The sequence below is a fragment of the Salarias fasciatus genome, chromosome 9 (assembly GCF_902148845.1).
Source record: "Salarias fasciatus chromosome 9, fSalaFa1.1, whole genome shotgun sequence".
Classification (NCBI taxonomy): Eukaryota; Metazoa; Chordata; class Actinopteri; order Blenniiformes; family Blenniidae; genus Salarias; species Salarias fasciatus.
In genome coordinates this window covers 703,668-727,938 of record NC_043753.1, presented here as the reverse complement: position 1 = coordinate 727,938, position 24,271 = coordinate 703,668, and the positions used below count along the sequence as shown (strand labels likewise).

The 24,271-nt window shown below is 44.3% G+C and overlaps 1 protein-coding gene across 1 annotated transcript in view; it reads right to left on the bottom strand.

Moving 5' to 3' along the window:
* LOC115394609 (succinate--hydroxymethylglutarate CoA-transferase) overlaps window positions 1–24,271 on the bottom strand; it is a 67,025-nt gene that overhangs the window by 20,592 nt on the left and 22,162 nt on the right. The window contains exons 10-12 of the mRNA XM_030099954.1: window positions 23,355–23,426; window positions 22,453–22,550; window positions 20,816–20,918 (exon numbers count right to left, since the gene is read on the bottom strand). Coding sequence (XP_029955814.1) covers window positions 20,816–20,918; window positions 22,453–22,550; window positions 23,355–23,426 — 273 coding nt within the window. The remainder of the gene's footprint in view (window positions 1–20,815; window positions 20,919–22,452; window positions 22,551–23,354; window positions 23,427–24,271) is intronic.

Here is a 24,271-nt window from a genome sequence, read left to right as displayed (position 1 = left end):
AAGGACCGACTGGGAGTTGAACCATTCCCACCATGAAGCTGTCATGTGAAAAATGACACCACCATTTGGCCTCAGTGCACAGCAGACTACATTTAGACTGGTTTTAAATGCTCCATTCAGATTACGGTTCTTTCAGATCATAATGACCTTTGGACTGGTTCTGCACAACAATCAGACTGATAGATTCAATTCGGGCTTTGGTCTGGTTGGTCTTGGTCTGGTTATTGGACTAGTCTTAGACTCTATTCAAAATAGTTTGAGGTTAGTTTTGGATTTCTTTTAGACTTGATTTGGTTTTTGAATGGTTTTAGACTTATTTTAGACCAGGGGTGCCGACTGAATTCCTAAAGGGCCAGCATCCTGCATGTTTTAGATGTTTCTCTGCTTCAGCACACCTGAATCTCATGTTGGTTTCATCCTCAAGCTCATAAAAAAGCCCAATCAGGAGCACCTCATCGCAATCAGCTGTATTACAACTGGGAGAGACCTAAAACACGCAGGATGCCGGTCGTCGAGGACTGGAGTTCAACGCGTGTTTTATACGACATCAATAATTTTAGACAATATCAGAATAGTTTTGGATGAGTTTTAGACTTGTTTTGTATTGGATTTAGTGTAGTTTTAGTCTCTAATGAGTTTTTGAATGGCACTGAAATGGTTTCAGACGAAATTTAAAATAGTTTTCCACTGGTTTTTGGATTCCTTGTTTTCTCTAATGCATTTAGGTTGGTGTTGGAATGGACTTAAACTTAATCTAAGCTACTTTTGGGCTCGAACTGACTTCAGACCTTGTTTTCTCACTACATCAGAGTAGTTTGAGCCAAATTTTGAGTATTTTTGGTCTCTATCGAGTTGAATCTTGGTGCTGGATGGTCTTCCACTCCTAAAATAGTTTCCCCATTAGTTTTTGGATTCCTTGTGGGCTCTTTTTGGTGGTTTTGGATGGTTTTCGCCTGGATGTCAATGGATTTCAGACTTGTTGGATTTAGAGGAGCTTTGTTCTCTACTGAGGTTTCCAGTGGTTCTGGATCAGGCTGGTTTGTACTTGACTTGTTGAAGTGGTCCTGGGCTGACTCCAGGCCGTGCTGACAGGTGAGTCTTTGCATGTTTGTTATGAGGCAGTTTTAGGTTATTCAACCATGGATATTAAAAGTCGGCCAGCCGGTGATATAAACCTTCCCTCATGTTTACTTTTCATTTCCAGAGGAGGCTGACGTGTTGCGCTGTTCACACTTGGCAGGCGGCGAGGCGTTCACACCTCCGGAGGTCAGGCCCCGTCATGGCAGCCGGACAGGTAGAACTCATCGACTTCTTCTCTTCTTTGAATTAAAGGCCGTCCTGCGAGTGCGCAGCAGATGTTTGTCGTCGCGTCCAAATGTCTCCCAGCTTCCCAGAGCGAGCCCGAGGTCGTGCGGGGACGCAGACGGGATGATTCACACAGATACGCACAGCCTCGCTCTCTCCTTTTTATTTGTGATCAGAGAGAGGGAGAGTCTTCCTGTTTTCTTCATCCTCCTCCTCATCCTCACCTGCCTCCTGCCACACACATTCACCTCCTCAACCTTCATTTCCTCCGCTCTGTGTTTACTGAACTTTTTCCACTCTTCAACTTCGTTTTTTTTTCCTCCTGCATAATATTCATCACATTTTTTCCAACGGTCCTCCCGTCGCCCGCCGTTAGATGTTGTGAGAAGAAATAGGTGCACACAGAAAGACTAACAAACCAGCCGGTCTTTGTCTCCTTTCCAGCCCCGTGACGGACGAAATCAAAGCGTTTGTAAGGCTGATGGAAAGTCGTCAAAGAGACCACATGAAAGGAACGATGTGAGTCGCTCGGCGTGAGAAGCCTGCCGTCCAATTTACAGTGAGGAGAAGAAGGTGTGAGTCACAGCAGCCATCGGTCACTCAATCTCTTTGAATGTTACAGAAACAGCTGCTGCAGATGTTGGATGTCGTGTTTTCCACGACGCACGGGGAAAAAAAGCCTGCAAGTTTTAATGTTTTTAATCTGCGCGCTGTTGAAAGATGGTAAACAGTCGTCAGCTTATTTGACATTCTGTCCTCCGGGCTCGGGATCCTTTGTGGAAGTTGTTGTATTTTAAGAAGTAACCTGCACCTGCTGTGCTGCGCCGCTCCAAGACAGTTTTTTCGACATATAAATGTGAAATTGAGACGACTGACCTGCAGAGCATGTCAGATCAAACTCTCCAGCAGAAAACACACCTTGAACCACTGGCCGGAGTACTAAACTTTGAACAGGTTTCACTTTTGGATGAGGTTTGGAAAAGCTTCAGCGTTTGTGAGAAATTTTAGAACTTGCTTTATGTTTTGAGACTCAGTTCTAATCTGGATCTTTTGGTCAATCTAGTTCAGAAACCCCTGATAGTATTCTTTGGCACGACGTCGTTTCAAGTCAGAACGCGTGGTTTTTGCATTTTCATTTAAAAAAAGTTCCACCTTTACACAGCGACGTTTTGAAAACAATGTCTGTTTCCATGGATACGGTGACAAAGATGGAAACAATGTTGTTCTAATGCCAGGCCACGAGTTGGCACTGGGGACAAAATGTCAAAAACCTGCACAATATATCAGAGATTTAACGCTGTCCCAATCCAGACGTGTAAAAAATGATGTTTTCATGCGTTCATGCTTTTTAAGTCAACATGTTCGTCATCAGATGAGTCCTGCTGCCGACAGTCTGACTGTTTCCACACTCCAACCAAGATGAGACAGATTTCTCACCGCCTCTTGGCGATACTGTTTTCTACTTCTTAACTCAATGCAGACTTTCTTAGGCTTAAACCAATCAATCAATGGTTATTCCAATGCTTTTGTTTTCACTTCTAATTTCGATGTTTTTGCTCCGACAGCTCAGATGTCCCGGCTCTGTCATATCAGTATTATAATAATCAGATGAGCCTCTGGATGTTTGTATCTGACAAAGAGAAGGAGCAGTTCAGCCGAGTTCAGACGACCCAGATCGGTTTGTGTTGGCTGTTTGATAAGACAAAAGTTTATTCCACCTCTCAGATTATCTTTAAATCAAATCTGATTTTCTTCCAAAATAGACTTTTTCATCATGATAATGGCCGAGTTCGTTGCCTTTGTACTCAGTGTTTAGATAGTTCTGAAACCTTCTGGCTTGCATTGCCCAAAGTGTCAGTTCAATCAGCTGAGCTTCTGGAAGTGAACTGCAACTGTCTTCATAACAACTTGTAACGAGCAACATGCAAGGGAGACATTTATACATTCCCATTTTCACTCCCAAGTCATTTATTTATGATTAATTTATCCAATCTCTCAATACTCTGGCACGTTTCAGAGATCTGGATGTGAGGGCTCGTACAGATGACACTGTTTTCAAGTGAAAATGCAAAACTTTCATTGTGTTCTGGGACTCCGATTACTCGAGGGACTCCGATTACTCGAGGTCCCCCTTTTCAGCCTTAAAAGCCTGAAAAGGGGGACCCAAAACCCTGATATTACCCTCAAAAAGTACATGACCAAAATTGCATGAATATTTGAAAACATCAAAAACCCTCAAATTTATTTTTCAGAGGTGGTTATAATTACAATGTGGACCTTGTCCAATATTCCAAGCCTTGATATTTTTCTATTACAGAATCAGAAAAGCGCCTCGCCTGACCATCTGATGGCATAAACTGACATTATATTTTCAACGGATTTCTCTCACAGCGTCCAGAGGATTTTTCTTGGGTTCTTTTCACTTAAATACATACTTTACTTTTAAATAGCAACAAAAACAGCTATTTCCTTGCAGTAACCATTCTTCTGCTTCGTTCTGGACTGAAAAACGCCCTTGCCATTAATCAACTGTCAAAACCTGATTGTCCTCCAAACAGGTCAACGCCTGACTCAGCAGCTCAGAGGAGAAACCAGCTGGTTGGAGCTTTTAGCGGCAGCGCTCCGTGATGTGAACACATTTCGTCCGTCCCGACGTGTTTTCACAGTTCGCTCTCAGCGTACCTGGATTTTGTCAAACCCGACCTTCGCACTTTCCCAGATGTCCCCGAGCAGCTCTCCGCCGGCCGCTGAGGCTTTCCCGCTGATTGTTTCCTTGCTTTACGCTCCCTCAGCTCCGTCACTTCCTCCGCCCACTCTGATTACCGTCAACAAAAAGCCCCACTTATGTCTTTTCCACACGGTCGACGAGAGGTCGCGTCCAGCGTTTCGGATTCATGACCTGACTGTTTCGTAATCCTGGTCAGTCAAGAAAGACCAACCTGTTTTTGTCAAACCACATGAAGATCATATTTGAATTTTTCCCTTCAGAGAGCATCACGAAACTGGATTTCTTTAGATAATTAATGTAAAAATCCCTGAAAGGATCAGAAAGCCATAGACTTCATAACTTTTCACTTATTAGGAAGTCTGACGAACAGTTGAGAATCACCGTAATAACAATCCAACTTGGTCATATGTCCGTTGATGCTGCCAAGCATCACATTGGGTTTAATTAGTTCAATAATTTCTTTATATATGATAAATCTTTCTTTATGTTCCATATCACGCGTATCTACATTACAACCATCACAACAGCTCTTTCCACTAGAGGGCACCACTAACCCGACCTGCAGGAACCTGCATGTACAGAAAAGGCTCGGATCCTCCAAGACAGAAATCAATAACAGCCGTTCAATTGGGCAGATAATATTTGAGGCGGGTGGATTAGCAGCAGCTCTCCCTGGCTGAATAAAGTTTTAACGAGCAGGTGTTGCCGCGTCTCCCAGCGCTCCCGCAACGAGCCACTGTTGGGCGTCCGCCTGTGATTGAATGACGACCTCTGACCTCCAGCCGGGGCCTCTGAGTCAGGCAGCCTGCGAACACGCCCTCGACTCTGGACAATGCTAACGCCATTAATTATCCTGCCTCACGTCAAAAAAAATCATCCTCGGGAGGAAGAAACCGAACCGCAGAGCGACGGACTGACGGCTGCGAGCGGGGGAGGGGGGAACACAAACAAATAAGAAATCAAAGATAATCCTGAAGATTTTTCAAATGAGAAAAGCTCGTAAATAACTCTGGCTATTTTTGTCATTAAAGACTAGAACAAGATAAAATTTATTGATTAGAAAAGAAAACATTTCAATTCCTGGAAAGCAGCATTAAGTGTTTCCAAGTCTTCCAGGTGTTTCCAGGACTCCCCCCTCCTCTGACCTGCTTTCAAACTTAAACAGCTGTCACAGCCGATGATTAATGCATCGAAGCAGAGAGCGCTCAGAGGGGCTGCAAAGTGACGGATCACAAAATTAATCCGGCCATATTTCACCCACGAGACCGCGACAGAGTCGCTTTGGTTTAAACCGACGCTCACAAACAAGGCGCGATCGTAGCTCCGCCCGGGCCGCCGTCACAAATCAACCCTCCGCATCGGAACCAGCAGTCGAACAAACACAGAATCAGGAGGCCGATGCCTGATGTCTGCTCAGAGGAAAACCTCCATTAATCTGCTCAGAAGTCAGAGCGATGACGTTCCTCATACCTGCAGAGAAGGTTTTAGTTTTAAGGAGTTTTCCACCGCAATGCAAAAAAACAGAATATAAAAAAAAAAAAAAAAAACTCCACCAAATGCCAGAATTTGTGTGTTTGAAAGCGAGACTAAATGAATGTTCCCCGAGTTCTTCCAAGGTTGTCATTTTTCATGCTAATGCAATGCAGGAGCAGCCCGAGAGCGGCAGCGCTAACGTCACAGAGCCATCTGAGTTTCATGCTTCTGAACTGCTCACTGCGCCGTACAGGAGCTGCGACTGCTACTGTAATGAGAGTACTTTCTCCAGGAAAGCTTTAGGAGCTGATTACTATCAAGAACTCGGTTACTCACTAAACATCCAGTTTATAGCGATTTTAAATAGATTATAATGTTTGTCACTTTACACTTCACTCTCAAAAGTCAATATTACCATGAGTACCATATTATAATACAGTCTACATGTTGTGTTGATTCCTTTTTGTAATAAGATTAATGTGGTGTGTGATGAGTTTTCTCAGAAAAGATGCTTCAGTCCTCAACTGCTGCCCGTTTCTCCTGTTTCTGTCCCACTGTTCTCCAGGAAAACACTCCGAATGAAATAAATGATGCAGGGCAATCACGGTGAAGAGGGAACAGACTGTACACCGCAGAGACGTGTCCAATGATGGGAAAAATGATGAAGGGGATGACGAGCAGAGATCGTTCGACACACCCACGGTGTGCCCGAAAACACAAACATCGTGAGGGGAAGTCTGTCAGCTGCATCGAGTCATCATCAGTGGTACAGTCTGGAAATGACTTAAATTTTGAGAGAATATCAGCTAAGTTTAGTCATCTCAAAGACGACCGTGTGTTGGGCCGCACGATGCATTATTTTGTGTTTTTGTTTCGGGATCATACGTTAGCATTTTGAAAAACTCTTTACTACTAGCGTGGTGCACATGCAGTGACTCAGTGTTTCAGAAAAGTCGGATTTTCCCATTTCCACAGAGGTGGAGTTGGACAGTTTTTCAAAAAGTTGCATTTTCCCCCATTTCCACTGAGATGAAGTCAGAGTGTTTTCAAAAAGTTCCACCTTGGGAGCCAAAAGTTTTCAGTGTTCACTGGAAATCACTAAGAGTTTCTTAGCCAACGATAACTGCAAGAATTGAACAACTGAAAAGTAAATTTCCACATGGCAGACTAAATACTGAAAGTGGAAGACAGTTGGACGGCTTACCAACTCGAACCCTACACCGCCATCAAGTGATTCCCTCGATCCGCCCCTGCACCTGACGTGAGCTCTGCCATTCTGCTTTTCAGTTTCGTTCTGGTCGAACCCTCGATGCAACAACAGCTTCATGCTTTCCCTCCGAATGCTGTTTGAAAGTGAAACATGACTTCAAGTTCATCTCACAGAAAGAAAATCAACATTTTGCTTCACCGGGAGCCAATAAAAGACTCGGTTTTCAAAGCACGCGCTCCGGCACGAGGGTCTTCGTAGACGGTTAAAAACGGGGATAAATCCGTCGCTGTGTGCCGCGGATGATAAGAGGTATTAGTCGCAGGAGACGCCGGCGGCCTGGAACGCCTGCTCCTCTAATTGAGTTTCAAGAGTCTTCACGGACGGAGGGAAAGACAAATGTGCTCGGGCCATCATTCTTTTAGCAGACGCAGAGAGGCAGTAATAGCCGGAGGAAACAAAACCGCTGGAATTACAGGGATTCAAGAGCTCCTCATAAAAACACTGACACAAACCAGGAGGGTTCCCCGCTGCCAAAGAACCGCCCGTCAATCACCGGGAAGAGTCGCACATGCCGGCAGATCTGGAGAGGCGACTCCAGAAGCATGAAATATCTGAGTCCCCACTGTAAAATCTTGGATTCCTAATCATTATTATCTACTATATCACACCGGATCGACGGATGTTTTCGAGGAAAATAAGAGAGGAGCACCAGAAAAATGCAGGACCTGGAAAATCAAACCCAATCCGCTCCTGTTTTCTCAGAAAAGCATTTTTATGTGCACATCTGTTTGGTTGTGAGACTGCTCAGAAAAAAGACCTTCTGCACATTTAGATAATGTTTTCAGGCACATAAGAATGCTGCACACAAGAATCCAACACGGAAATGTTGAGCGGATACACAGTCTTCTGCAAAAAAAAGTGAGGACATCACAGATAAAGTGAAGGGTTTCTTTACTAAAAATCAATTTTTGTTACGCTGACTGTGGAAATTTATGACTAATGATCCAGTATAATGATTTGTATCATTTAGATTAATGAAAACTAGACTTGCGTTCTTGCTTTTGCTCCAATGATCTAGATGTTAGCTGAAGTTACATCAGTAAGTGGGAGGAAGATGTGCTATAAACTAGATGTCAGCATCTGTCACACCGTTATTAATCTCATCATTGGACTCACTTATAGGCCGTTCATGCCAGAAGTCCTGGTGCTTGAGTGATGCTTGATTTCATGCTGCAGTGTTTTGAAGAAAGTATATTAAAAGTTGCACAACACAATATAGAATGAGGGACGAGCTGCAGTTAACGTGAAGAGAAAATAATTCAGGAGAATCTTCACGTCATGTGGTCGTGACAGTCAGCCAAATAGAAGAGTTGTTGAAGAAGTCCAACTGCATTTATCCATCCGTCTTCCACACTACATTATCCTGGAGGGGGCCCGGCGGGGGGGGGGGGGGGGGGGGGGGGGGGGGGGGGGGGGGGGGGGGGCGGGGGGGGGGATGGGATGAAGAAGATCCCAGCTGACTCCACATGGACACGTCTGCAGTCCATCACAGAGAAGACATCCACACACACTCACATTCACACCCAAGAGGCATCCAGAGTCCCCACTTCACCTCAGACATATGGACGTGAGTGAACAGAGGATCAGCGCACACACACAGGGAGAACATGCACACTCCACACCGCAGCCAAAGGCTGTGGACAGCGATGGACGCCCAAAGAAAGGCTTTGTGCTTTCAACTGAACTCACTGCCGTGTAAATGGGCCCTTAGCGTGGTCGAGGTTAAATCAGAGCGAAGTGTTCTTACTCAGCAGGAGTCGGTTCATCATCTGCAAATTCCATCCTAAATGATAGATCTCCCGCCCAGGAGACCGCCGACAACAAACATCCTCCGAGATCTGGCCGAAGCTCACGGTCAAAGAAAGAAAACAGCCACTGAGCGTTTACCTACATGTGTGTTTTCCCATCACTTTTCATGCGGATTTCATTCTCCTTGTTGGGTCCATTACTGGAAATAAAAAAAAAAAAAAAAAAAAAAAAAAAAACCCACTGCCGGTTAGCCAACCTGTGGCAGAGTTATGAGAAGCTCTCCCTGCTGATTCAGCACTCCCCTCTGATAACAGCCCGACTCATCGAGTGACACGGGGAGAAGAAGAGGGAGAAGATTTATCTGGTGGAGAGAAGTGTCTCGCAGCGGAGGAAGAAGTTGGACCGGAGTGTTTAGAAACTACCTAAATCCCCCCTGGGGAGGTCAGATGAAACTCTGCTTACGTCACGTTTACTTCAAACACAGAATTGATTTGACACGATCCAGCTGGTATTCATATCAAGTGCTTAAACTAACCAAGTCATCACTTCACATCTCCAAACTCGGAGAACCGCAGATTCATTTCTACTGTTCAGCATCGTTTGAGTCTCCGAACATTCAATGTAGCATATGTAGAATAACTTTCACTGAGAGAAACCTGAAGCTCGGTCCTTGCTCCAGGACACTTCGGCACAGGAGCAGGTCCAGATCGAGGATTGAATCTGGTTATGAATGTGAACAGGCCGGCCTGGACGTCCATGAGAGTGAAAACAAACACTGATTACATTTCAAGTCCCTGATTCATCTTGTCCCTCGCTGACGCAACAGCATTCACAAGCGAAAACGTTCAGGGTGTCTGTTTACACGACGACGGTGCTCGGAGCCACTGAAACCACAACTTTCTGAAAACGCTTTGAGTCAGTCTCCATGGAAACGGAACAACACGCAACTCTTTAAAAATACATGAACTCTAAGCTCCCAGAGGAGAGACAGATACTGGGTATAGAGCTAAGTCTCAATTATATCACAGTGTTTCAAGTGAAAACATCGATTTTCATCCATTTAATTTCAAAAAAGTTTCATATTTACATGGTAACGATTTGACTACAGTCGGCCTGTCTGGCCGCAAGTGGTGCTGTCGGTTGTTTTGACAGAAATAAAAACACAAACAAACAGAACAACACGCACACAATAGTGAGTACACTGATGTTCTTACTGACAGATGACAAAAGTATCATGAAAACAAACCTCCAGATGCTAATTTTTTGTATTCACACATGAATTAGGTTTGCAAACACCAATTCGTTGTTGAAAAGTCTTGAAAAACGTCCGGAATCAACTTGAAGTTCGTCTGTTGTATCAATTTCATCTCTGATACCTCAACGAACAGGAGTGCAAGTCTGAGGAGCTCAATTCAGGCAGATCGTTCAAAACGCTGCTGAGAAAACAACGAACTGGTACTCAGAGCAAACAGACATTCGTATAAGTTGGATTGCTATTCCAGGTGACTCTCATCTCTAAATCCACCAGGTCCCAGGAGAACATGGACTGAGACATGATGCTCTGGAGGAAAACTTTGTTGTCATTGTCCATCTAGTCGTGCATGTACAGTAGCAGCATCTCGGAAAACATCCTTTCCTCCATTTCTACGGAGTTGGAGTGTTTTCAAAAAGTTGCTTTTCCACTGTTGTGTAAACACACCTCCAAATCACGAAAGTTTTCTTGCATTGCCCAAACAGAGCCTCAATGATTGCGAACTTGAGGCAGAAAACTTGATTTGCATCTGTATCTAACAAATGAGCCCTCAGATTCATTTCTCGATGTATAATTTCATCACACAGAAACTTTTAACTAATGAAAAAAAACCTATCATTTGTTTTTTTTTCCCCCCAAATGGTGGAAAGTTAATTTTGAAGTTCCAGTTCGTCCTCCACATCAATCAACTCAGCGCTCCTCCAGAGCAGAAATATATTTCCCCCGAGCCGCCCTCACCCGACAGCTCGTGGTTCATCCCGGGTATCTGGGAGCGCGCGGGGTTAGCTTAGGTCTACGTGACCTGGAGGAAGCCTCCACTCTTGTCAGCGTGACTTTAAATTCTTTCTACGCTGAAAATGATCCGCCGCTCCTCCACTGACATCCCTCTCTATCTGCAGAGAGAGCATCCGGCCACGCGGAGTGTTTCCTGAGTTAAGGGGGGGCGATCAGCCATTGCTTCCCGATCGCGGTCTCAGTGGACGTCGGGGATTTCCACCTGAACGATTATTCAGCACAGTTATTGGAAAACAGAGTTTTGGTCAAAGTAACTTCGATGGATCGTGACTCGATGTGACGTCTTCTATCTAGGAACTGTTTCTTCTAGTGAGTCGACACAGCAGACGTCTAATTCAACATGTTTTGATCGTTGTGACGGAATACAAGTTATCTAGAAGTTGAACACCTTGCTCAGAGGTTCCACAGCAGTGGATTGTTGGCAGTGGGATTTGAACCACCACACTTCTAAATAAAAGCTTCTCAAATTTGCTCATTAATCCTTGTGATTTCAGGTATTTCTGCCAGTGGAGAATGGTAAATAAACTTCACTGATACGGATGATTTTCACCACTTCAGTGGTCTCAAAGTGCTTTACATTGTTAGTCTGAGTCATGTATTCATGCACACACTCTAACACTAATAGTGACCACTTCCATTCAATATTCTCAGCTTCCACTGGGCTCAGTTTGGGTTCAAACACACGGACAAAGTGGATATGGCATCCAATCATCCGACCAGCACTACCAAACATCTTAGTTTGACTTCAATTCTTCGTCAGTTTTGGAAATCTTACTTCCAAACAGCATCTTCAAGCAGCAGGATACAGTAACACCGTGAAGACACACCATCACTCATGTTTCTTCACCACTAGTACAAATATACTAAAATTTGAATAATATAATTTGTTACTCTTGATAACATTTAACAGACATTATTCTCACTGCACTACCATCATCTTAATATATTTTATTAGGAGCTCTTTACAAGAAAACATTTCAAGTGAAGTGATGCATTGTTTTAACGTTTTCTTTTCAGAAAAGTTCTGCATTTACACAACAAAGTTTGGAAATGATGCACCTGTTCCCACAAACAGCAGAAACACTGGAAATAATACATAATGCACGAGTTGTGTTTTACTCAGTTTCTACAGATATGGAGTCAGAGTGCTTTTCAATAACTGTTTTCAGTGGCTCTGAGCAATTTTATCATGTAAATGGACCCCAAAAAGGCAAAGAAAGTTTTCCATTTTCTCTCGAAAATGTTTACGTAGCCTAATCATACCAATCTGGATCATTGCTTGGTAGTTGCAGTTCAAGATGAAACCCTTACCTACACTCTAAACAGACATGGCAAACCCAGAAAAGTGAATATCTACACTATTCATGATTTTGCATGCAATGGTCTTTTGTGTTGTGGCTTACAATGTGCTTCAGACAAATTTAGACAATGTCACACTTTCGAAGTTAACTCTGAAAGTCAATTATGCAAGAAGTGTAGGTGCAGGAAACTAACTGATATGCAGTTTTAGTGTGAGCTCTGTTGGCTTTTTTGTCTATAAAATAGGGTGAGTTGATGAGAGGAGTTTTAAAAGATTCCATAAAGTGCAGCTTGGGGGAGAATGGGGTGGACATAAGCACCATATGAAGCATTTTCACCCAGAAGATGGAATTTCAAGCCAGGTCAACAGGTTTGTAAGAAAGCAATGTCGTCAAACGCAAACTGCATTTTTTCTTCCTGTCTGAGAAGGCTTGGTACGTCACTCGTACAGAAAGCAACCATTGTACGGAGCCTTCTTGTCATTTCAGTGTGTGAAGATTTTCCACTGCATTCCGCAGGGTCATTCATCCATCCACTCAACGCAGACAAATAAATCCCGTCGACGTCCTCAAAACGAGGCTCTCTGGAGTAAACTAGATCACATCAGCTGCAGCGGGCCTCCAGGAGTTTGAAAGATGAGTCCGGACTCCAACAACCTTTCCATTATCTTCCACCAAGGTCCACACAAATACCAGTCGCGCTCGATAAATTTGAATAAAATCTGACATTAACGTTCGGCGTGTTATCTTTCTATCACCTTTATGTGTGGCGTCTGACAGCCTGCAGAAAGATGGCCGAGGGTCCGTCTGTCCGTCCGTCGGACGGTCCGTCTGAAAGCTGAAGTCCAACCCGTGCGAAGGGAGTGTTTCCCAAGAATGTGACTGGAGGCCGTCTTCCCTTTTCCAGCAGACGGTGTGAGGTCCTCAAGGCCTGGGAGTGGGAGTTCGCTGGAAAGCTAACGTCTTCTTCTGTAGCATCTTTTTTTTTTATTTTTTTTATGGCATTTCTGCTCTTAGTTGACAATTTCCAGACAGTAATAAAGGTTATTTGTGGAACTCTTGTCCAAACGAAGATACAAAGGGCTTTAAACATGACAAACAGACTAACTCACTCAAACCCCCGAATGGAGGAAATGAATGGAATAAAAAAAAATAAATAAATAAGAAACTCCTGTGGTTTAAGCAAGGCACTAAAACTGCCAGAGATATGCTAGAGGTTGAATTCCCAACACTATTACGGGTAAATGCTTGTGTTTCAAAGCTCAACTGGGGTTATGCGCTCAAAATCCACGAGAGAGGAAACTATTCCAGGTTCGAATGTGTGACCCAGATTTCAGACCCACTGAGTAAAAGGGTAATAACTGCACTGTGAGGGTTGGGGGTTAAATTCCTTCGGAAGTCCACCAAGAACAAGAGCAACATTTATAAGCAACTGTTTTGAGTTAAATCTTCAGCTTTAGTGCATAAAGGGGAAAAAAAACATTTTGAATAATAAGTTTAAAGCCCACAAAAGAGAGGGAATTGAGTTTATTCTCTTCAGAAAGGCACTAATATCATATAAAAGGTTACGTTCCCAAGAAAAGGCCCCACCCAACTGCTGATAAGTGCAAACACCTTCTTGGTTAAAGTTTCAAAACCCCGGAAATTAAAGCCTGCATTAAAGGCTTGGAAATACAGAAAGCAATTCAATCCAATTGTACAAAGTGGTGACAATTGCACTGCTAAAGGTTCTGGGTCGAATTCCCACCGCAGTTTACAGAGAAAGAAAATACCCAATCGGGAGCACTTTTCTCCATTTTTCTTGCGGTTAAATTTATTCATATAACAGCACCGAGGTCACGAGCTGGAAAGAATAAGACATCAAACTGGTGAAAACTTGAGCTCCCCTTAGTGAGGTACTAATATTGTGGGAATCAGGGCTTCAACTTGCCATAAAAGTGACCAATACAGTGGCAGCTTTTCAGAGTCAATACTGCTCAGAGCCACTGCTGAAAACCAAACTGTGTGAAAATGGCTCCCCAGATGAAACTTTTTGAAAAGGGACTCTGCCTCCGTGGAAACAGCCAACGGTTGCCTCCAGTCCATTTTCTCCTGGGACGTCTGAGTTTTCCAGTTGAGAAATGTCCCCGATCCGATCAACGTTCAGACAATATTCTCCAGAGAGGCTCAGACACACACGCAGGGTTTTTAACCCATTGTTCATCATATTAACCCCTCAGTTCAACAAAATTTGGGAGTAATGTCATCGTATTATGTACCGTCCAATCTCCTTCCTCAAGAAAGTTAATGTTCCCTGTGGACTAGAAAATGCATTCACCTTGTTCAGGTACACCTGACGTCAGGCTGCAAGCCAGACTTGCGTCACTGGGGCTTGATGAGATGGCCGAGAATTTAGCAAGGCACTGCGACCAAAGCAGAGGTTCTGCTGAGGTTCGCTGAATAAAAACAGAAGTCAGATCAGTCGCCAATGTGGAGGAAACAGCTCTCATAACAGCTGTAGCAATGGATTACAGGTACCACACTGACTTAGAGGACTGACACTGGGTTGAGGGTTGTGTGCCCTTGAGCGAAAAAGAAACATAAGAATGTAACTCCTCTTTTAAGCCCCTTCAGAGTGACACAGAGGTAAAAATGTCTATAGCTTCAAATACTTCAGTATCTATTGAGCTGGAACAATCGACGATGCTGCCAGAGGTGGGTGGTTTGAGCCTGAAGAGGCTCTGATTTATCCAATCCTACATGTTAGGTATCCCCTTCAGAGGCTGTTTAGGTTTCAGCTGGAATAAATCAAATGCACCTCCAGTAGTCAGGATATTGAAGCCATATTTAGCTGGATAGTTTCTTCAGGACCTGGCCGCTGCCCAGGCGGCCTGACAGATACATGGACCGAAGGTCTGCAGTCGTAAAAACGAGGTCGAGCGCTGCCGAATCCGAAGGGAGGGCGAGCAACGAAGAGGGCAGAGGGATGGAGGTGGAGGGAGTAGCGAAATGGTAGAAACTGGCCTGATTTTCAAGATGTGAGAAGTGTAGAACAGTGAAAGTGGAAGAGAGGAAGAAAAAATTAAGACACGACGGAAAGACAAAGAGGGTGAGGAAAGGTAAGAGGTACTCTTCTCTAATGAGTAACGGCACAACAGAAGAGTTTCCTCTTCAGATCAGAAAATTCAAACTGACAGACTGTAAATTCCAACATTACAAACATTAAACTCAATGAGAAGTAGAGAGAGGTGAAAGAGAGAGAAAGAGAGAGAGAGTCGGAGGGCGGAGGAGGGCATCTGGCACTTTTCCAAATGACTTCCAGATTTTGTTTTCGGAGCGGCGACTTCCTACCGTCCTGATTAGCAGCAGATTCAGTGCAGAGCCGCTGTCTGGAGGGAACCTGCAGCTCCACAAAGTGTGCTCATGTACTCTCACACACAGACATACACACACACACACACTCGCACATTTTACAGGATTAAAGGGACACACTGCTGCTTTTATATGTTTTACTCCATTAACCTAAACGTGTACAGTAGCGGGGAAAAAGAACACCTTGTTTTCTGCATGATTTGGTCATAAAACTTAAACTAATCTCTGCCTAAGTCACAAGCACAGACAAACTGAATGAGTTTAAACCAAAACCACACAAACCGCCATTAAACAATCACAGAGCTGAACCTTCAGGCTAGTGACGAGCAAACTGATGAGGGGAGCTAGAAAACCAGACGACTTCTCAGAGAAACAAGCCGTGAGCCAAATGTAAAGCTATTTAGACTCATTAATTAAATGCTCCTACCTCACAAAAAGAGATTTATCGGGACGTCTGATCCAAAACTGTGGATTTACATCAGATTACAAGTCATCATGAAGACTTCAGGTAGTCAGCCAACATTGATTCAGGACAGTAGCAACCGACCCAAGAAGGCATGTCCGGTCAGGCGGACCCAGAAGATAAAACCAAGATGCTCAGTGAGCTAAAGACAAGCTTAAAGCAACAGCTAAAGGCTTAAAGAAATCAATGAAGCAGGTTAATATCTCTGCTCAGGGGCTGGAAGCATTAAACACACGGTAGGTGGCCCACGGTGGATCACCAAAAATGAAGCTACTTCGTTCCAAGAACTTTTCATATTGTCTGCTTGTGGATGGACCCTGACAAATTTCCACAGCGTTTGCCAGCGAAGTCAGCCTCACTCAAAATGTTTCAGGTTGTAGGTATTTCATGGAGAGCCGTGGCACATAATTCATTTTCACTAAGGGGCCACATTAAATAAAAAAAACAAAAAGAACTAGAAATGCTTCGGACAGCCGAGGCTTTCATTCCACTCAAATCTGCTCAAGATGATTTCATCTTTTCTAAATAAAAACCAGTTGCATTAATGAGCAGATCGGTTGTTTTTCATGCATCACGCTGAATGATTTTTGTTTGATTCATAATTTCGAATTGACCACTTACGGTCCGCTCAGGAACCATCAAAGGGCCACATGTGGCCTGCAGGGCTCACAGTGCTCAGGTGTGGCGTAGAAATAACTGACAAAACTATTAGTAATTATATTCCGATATGTTTAGGTTTTTCCTTTGTAGCAGTAGCTGGAATGTGGCTCAAATCACCTTTTCCATGCAGTAAATAAGTGAATTTTGAAGGCTCACAGGATGTTTTACCATATCTGTCACAAAACAGACGGGGTATGGGCCACATGTGACCAGAAAATCAGAAAAAGGTCGCTTTTTCCTGCAGCGTGAACAGAGCCTAAAGTATGACTGATACAGTGATTAACAGTAAGGTGAGAATGTGTGTGTAGAGTCCATACGGTGGCTGACTGGATGTGGTTCACAGCAGCGCACAGCCTTCGCATACTGTTTGCATATGAATGGTCTTCAATAACTATTTACATTGGCATGTAGCTCAAGGTTAGTACTTGTCCTTTCTCTAACTCTTCTTTCAAGATGCAGAGATTCATGATTCATGTTTCCAAATTTAACTTCCACCCAAAACGACTCCGTCCAAATGTTGGAAAACTCCCCATAATGAATCCAGCGGTGCGTTTGATGACAACCTCTCAACACAGAAGCATCTGCTGAATGAAGCTGATTTAGAGATTTGTTGCTGGAAAATCGCTTCCAGAACAAAGATCAACACGAGGATGATCATTTCAACGCCTTTAATTATGATTGCATGCAGATATAATAAATGCACCAATATGAGAGGCTTTTCAAACAGCTCCAAACAGGCCGGAAAGTGTTGCCAGCTGAAGACATAACCGAGACGGAAACAAACGATCGAGCCGCATTAAACTAACACCTCATTAACAAGAAAATAAACTACTCAAGAAATACCTTCAGAGAAGGAAATCATTGAGCATTTTAAAGGAGAAGTGTGGTTTAAATCTCTTTTCGTGCCGGTTTGTTGATCCAACACGTTCACTGACCGTAGGAAATAACCGATACTGTGGGACTCGCAGTTCAAAGGACCGTGGATGTAAACCTGAACCTGCTCCTTCAACGGAAAATATAAACTCAGAATTGAAGAAACACGAAATGAAACCATGCGGAGAAACTAAACCGGCGGTGCAGCTTTGTTCGGTTAACTCTGACATGATCTACAGTCTGTGAAACAGGAGATCTGATGTGGTTCTACGTGTTTACTGCTTGCATGCTAATGCATGCCGCTCATTTCCCAGCATGCCCGGTGTAAACAGGACACTGCGATCTGCAGAGCTGGAGAGGGACTTTCAGAAATGCACCTTTTTTTTTTTTTTGGTTTCTTAATTAGAACCATCGTGTGAGGAACGTTCACCGCCAGGGAGCTGCAGATCATCATGAGGGAGGAATATGGCGGTGAGCCGCCGCTGGTCGGAGGCGCCCCGGGGCGTCCAGCTGCACCGGGAGCAGCAGCTGAAGATTTCCTGAGGATGATCCCTCGTGTCCTTTGGCGCGACCTGCACTTTCTCCAGACTCGAATCCCAGAGAAGACCTCTAGGATCAGGCTCGTAGCTCTGGACTCAGAACCTGAAGCGGCCGGCTCTGAGAACGGTGGGATTCCATGCCTTGGAAAAACAGCAATGAGGCTTTTCCCCCAGCACCTACTCGACTCGTCTGGCCTCGGTTTTTCATCCTGTAACTAGATACTTTTCTAGTACCTGCTCAGCTGCGGCTCTCAGCGAGCAGAGTCAAGCCGAAAACGTGACGCCTGTAGACGGCCGGCTACTAGACAGGGACGTTACTAGTACCCCTTTCCCACTGGCCAAAAAGCCCGTTTAAACCCGCTAAGTCATGGCAGTGGGAAAAGGTTTGACCCGGGATTTCGACCCGGGTCGTTCACCCTGCAATCAACCCGGTAAATTCCCGGGTCAGCTTTCTACCGGCTTTTAGTGGGAGGAACTTACATGATGACGTCGACGCAGCGTGGCTAAATTAGCGCGCTAGTTGTTGTTTCTGGACACAGCGTGAGATTTCCTTCGTCCAGACGACCCAGAAATGGCAAGATAGCGAGACCAGAGAGCTTCCCCTGATCCGTGGGGAAGAGGAGATTCGTCTACAGGTAACAGGGACTGTTTTCCGCTGCATTGTTTACTTTCGTTTTGCTCCGTCGCGCTGATGATGTCATCAACGTGGGACACGATCAGTGCGGGAAAACGCAGCGATGCGGCTCGCCAGCAGGAGGTGAGACGCGGGTCTGCAGGCGGTGGGAAAGGCGTCTAAAAAGGCGATAGTTAGCGGGTCGCAGACACGGGACGACCCGCTAGTTGCAGTGGGAAAGGCGTATAGATGAGTCAGGACAGCGGCTCATCTTTAACAATCAGCCCCGCCATTTTTTAAACACAGGAAGGATCATGATCAGAGATGGACGCACAGAAATCAACCTCGTGGAACATCAGCCAGTGGAAAACCACTGGAACTGAGTCGAGCGGTGCTAAGATATGTAACGCAAAAACACCATAAGTCCACCTGTGAGCTGCAGGACAGGTTATTGACACAGGGACATATTTTGGTGTGGACGCACCATTATTGTTTAGTCTCAGTAAATTTTCTGAATGCCCTACTTTCATGATACATTATCACTGGAGCATCCTTTGTTAGATGTTTCATAAATTTCACCAGATGACTTATTTCCTTCTGGCAAGCGACCCAAATCTGTCCAACGTTTACCGCAGACCAAGATCGCCGATGCTGTGAGTTCAGATGGGAGACATTCGAGGGAGTGTTTCAGTGTTTCATGTCATGTAATTGTTTTGTCCACATGTGCGTAAACATCTGTCAGCACACACAGGGAGGTGTGTATTGGTGTGTGTGTGTGTGTGTGTGTGTGTATTTGAAGTTAGTTGAAAACAAGTCGTTGCAGCTTATGGAGGCAGATGGGCCGGTCTGACACACACACTACACACACACACACACACACACACACACACACACACACACACACTACACACACTCTGAGTCATAGCTTTTATATGACGGTTGCCTTGCCAGGTGGTGATGGGAGCTGTTGTCCAAAGTCTGCGAGCAGACAGACAGACAGACAGAGGACGGCGGAGCGGAGTCACATGATCAGCAGGGAAATGAAGAATTCACTCAGGCGTCAGTTTAGAAAAGGAGCCATGAGGATTCAAATCACATGAAACACAACGGAATCCGTAAAACGCCAAACTTTACTGCTTTAATATGAATAAGTGCAAAAACATCCTGGATGATGATCTGAAATGATTCTATCAAACTTGATCGTCTGTCCATTCGAATGTTCATTCACTCCCATTCTCAGTGTTCATTATTCTCAACCATTTGAGTGAATTCATTACAAAAATAACAGCGCCCACTAGTGGTTCTAGATGCTAACTAAGTAGTTTTCTGACGTTTCCGAGTAAATGGACATCATTTTCAAAACGTTTCCATATAAAAGCAAAAAACAATGTTTTCACTTGTGACATTGTTAGGTAAACAGGGCCAAATATCTTTGGCTTTCCAATCACGAGGGTCTATCCTGCAGGCCGGCTTGGACAAACACACAGAATGGGTCTTGTATTCCCCATCTTCTGTGATTTCAACACAATGAAACAACCTCAAAACCTGACATTTTGTTCACTATCTTCTTCACCTGTTGAAGTTAACTCAACGTCTCAGGAGGATGGAGTAAAATCCATGAGACAAAGTCAAAAAAATCCGGTTGAACTCTGAACCAGGTGGAGGTGGAGACACCCGTTAGCCTAATCTGCACCCAATGGAAACCCACATGCACACACAGGGACATCATGCAAACTCCACATTGAAGGACTCAGATCACATTCGAGCCCCTCGGCTACAACAACAGCCCCGTGGATTCGCTCCGTTTGTGTTTCACACACACTCGCTCAGCAGGCCTGCAGCAGTGTGTTATTGTAACATGCTGAGTTGTGTAATCTGCGAGCAGTGACTAATGTGTTTTCAATCCATATGGAGGGACAGTTTGACGAGTAGCAGTGACACACACACGCGCACTCACACACACACACACACACCATACTTTTTATAGTTTACCCCAAATCGCCCCCACTACATATTTTAGGCTTATATTACTCATTTTTAAAACTTTAAGTGTCCTGGCACATCCTGTCTCTGTCTCTTTGACCTTTTATGTGTCCTGCAGACACAACGTTGCTACAAAAACTGACCGAACAATTATTTGTCGCTATAGCAGCAGCAGGAGGAGCCGACTGAAGTCAGACTCACCACACTCAAAAGTCTTTTAAATCACAGCGTCAGACTTTAAATCTTCAAAAGGCTTTTAACGGTAGTGATTGTGGGTAATTACTATTTAAAATGTCTCTTCACCACTTCTAGTTAGAAGATGGATTTTTTTGATTTTTAGACTGCTGAGAAAATCAACCAACTGAACGAGAAACTGACTGACTGAGCAGTCAACCGACCGCCCGACCAATGGACTAATAAACAAAAAGAAAACCATCAGGAAGCGTCTGTGGAGGAAACCTACCTGTGGGTCACTGAACACCTGCTGGATGCTGTTGATTGGTCCCACAGGAACGCCTGAGCCCTCGAACCTCTTCAGCCAATCAGCCGTCGTCTCCTGCAGGAGCCTAAAAACACCGAACAGGACAAAATGGAACAATCACACCAACCTAATGAGGTTAATGACGCTCACATCTGAACTCACATCACACAGAATGAGTCAGGGATAGGAGCGAAGGGCAGTGGGTGGATGATAAAGATCCTCCCTCAACAGGCTCTCGAACCTCTAACCCTGCATCAACCATACGAGACAATTCAATGGCTTTTACAGTGTCTCTGCTGAGGGTCTCAAGGAGCCTTAGAGGGTCTCAGCAGGAGAAACCTGAAGGCCAGGAGGGACCTCTTCCCCCAGCATGTTTTTTTTCTTTTTCTAATATTTTTAAAGAATTTTTATCAAAATGAAAAAAGCGATGGTTACAACAAGTAATGATTTTCTTACAAACACATTTTTAGAAGTCAATTCAATGGGCTAATCAGAGTTATAATAGTAGCTCAGTTGGTAGAGCAGGTCGTCTTATAACCGGAAGGTTGGCGGTTCAATCCCCGCTCCCGCAGGCGTAAAACTGGCATTGTGTCCTTGGGCAAGACACTTCACCCACCTTGCCTAGTATGAAAGTTGTGAGAGTGAATGGTTGGTGGTGGTCGGAGGGGCCGATGGTGCAGATTGGCAGCCTCGCTTCCGTCAGTCTGCCCCAGGGCAGCTGTGGCTACAGTCGTAGCTTACCACCACCCAGTATGGTGTGAAAGGGTTGATGTGATATTGCAGTGTGAAGCGCTTTGGGCTCTGTCAAGCAGGGTAAAAAGCGCTATACAAGTGTAGTCCATTTACCATTTACCAATATTTGTAAAAACGTAAAAGGATAGGTTTACGTGACATTATTTTAAGTGAAAAGGCATTGATTGTAACAGTAACTGCAGAAATACTGAAGATGACGCTGCAGCACATCAGAAAAGTTGCATTTTCTTTTGCTGCATGGAGAGAGAACTGGAGCGTTTCCAAAAAGTTGCATTTTTTTCTCCAGTTTTGATGGAGATGGACTTGAACTCCTTTTGAAAAGTTGTGTCTCCCCCCATTTCAATATTTACAGAGTCGGAGGGTTTTCAAAAATGTTCATTTTCAGTGGCTCCCTGCACCACCGTCATGCAAACGGACACCAAAAACACAACAAAACATTTTCACTTTACTTAAAAATGTTGTGTAAACGGGACCTCGGACTGCAGCCGACTAGATATTTCAGTTTGTTCATGGATTCCAAAGGTAGCTGAGGATAATATGAAGGCTGAACGCCTTTCTCACATTACAAATGCTGCTAGCTCTTCTCTCTCCTGTCAGTGACTGATTGTAATCATCACAATCGTTTCAACCTATATGTAAATCAATCAGCAGGTCTGAACCCCGCTGAGCTGCAGCGATGTGTGTGTTTTCTGCACAATGTGAGTTTGTTTATCCAGCTGTGCCAAAACGTGCACGTCAAGTGAAGCGAAAGAGTTCGTCAGAAACGCTCGCTGAATAAAGTTGCTCGCAGAATGTTTGCAGGTTCAAATCCCTGCCAGCAGCTGCCAGAGTGCCACTGAGCTGTGTGCCGACGTGTGTGTCGGTACCTTTGTGAGAGTGTGTGCAGCAGCTGTTTGCGGTTCTCCACCCTCAACTTGTTGGTTTTGTACTTTGGTTCCTGTGTGAGCTCCAGAAGGTCCACAACCTGGAAACACAACAAGCAGAGGAGTGTTTATATCAGGATATAACAAACAAATAAACACATTGTTTATGTCGGGGTATAACAAAAAAGACATTAGTGTTTATGTCTGGATATATCAAACAAAACTTGATACAACAAACAAACATACTTTAGGTATGCACACAAAACAACACAAAGACACACTGAATATCAAAATATATAAAACAGACATACCAAGAGTGTACACACAGGAAACACAAGGCATGAATGCAAAAAACCAAACAAAAGAGAATCATAATAAATACATAAAAACAAACAAAAATGTACCAAAGAAAACACAAAAAACTGAAATGGAAACAAAGACATGCAAAACAAACACAAAGAAAAAATGTTAAAACAAACAGAAGATGTAAAAGTAGTAAGCAAAAAGAAAAGAGAATAGAAACAAAATACACAAAATCAAGCAAAGCGTGCCAATCCGTCTTCTGAACAAACACACAACAGAACATCTGAACAACACTAAAACATAAGGAAACAAACAAAAACAACCAGAACATAACAATTATAACAAATATTAATATAAAATAAAAAAATGGAAATTTAAATTTTAAATGAAGATAAGAATACTAGAAAAAGACACCTGACAGAAACAACAAAGTAAAATACAACAAACAAAATAACCCTACACACACACACACACACACACACACACACACACACACACACACACACAGTTTTTATTGTCAGGGTCCAGAGGAAACCAAAGTCACACATCTAAAACACAAAAACTCGACAGATCAAATCCATGCGACAGGAATCCCGTCTCACCTCGCAGGCTTTCACAAACTGCTTATCGTTTCCCGCCCCGATGACGATGTACCCGTCTTTGGTTCTGAAGGCCTGAAACAGAAACACGCTTTCGTTCAAACTAATGACGTTATCACAAAAATACTAAAGACTTGAATAAAACATGTAAAAACGGCCTGTTTACGGATGAGATTCAGAGACGAAGAAGCAATAAAATCTAACCCGTCCTTTGAGCAAATGAAGCATCTTCATGACTTAATGAAGAGAGAAGTTGGAGAAGTCTGTTTATCTGGAAATGAGAGATTTTCACTGCTCTCAGGTTTTGACGGTGCCCTTTCGGTTTCCGTCCAGAGCTCACAGGTCAGACGTTACGTCGACTTCGGAGGTTAGAACCTGTTTTCCTGAAGCGGATCCCTCCCAGCAGGTAGATATGAAATTCACTCTAATTAAAGAGGAGGTTTGGGGCATCGGGGGTGAGGTGATGGAGGCTCGGATGAGTTTTAAAAAAAGTTTAATAAGCTGAAGCATGCCGGAGGAAACCTGTTTGAAAGGCCAGCTGGTGGAGGTTCCTCCTCCTCCTCCTCCTCTTTCCTCCCCTCCAGCCATCCCCCCACCCCTTCTTTACTTTCTCCCCCTCCTTTTCCTCTCTCACAAACGCCTGTAATAAAAACTCCTCGCCACATGAAAGCGGGACAAGAGACTGCTGTCATACATCACGGCGCACTCTCCCACATCCCGCTGCGGCGGCGGCGTGTCCTCAGACCGCTAACCCTTCAGTCACACCGCTCCGGGCGCTCCGCCGCCGCCGCCGCCGCCTCGCTTTCATCCCCGGCCTCGGGGGAGCCGAGGGGAGCGTGGTCCACGCTGGGACTGCGCCGGGACGTTCACCCGCAAAAAGCGCCCTCGGCTGGGGGGGGGGCCGGGCCTCCTGCCCCCTG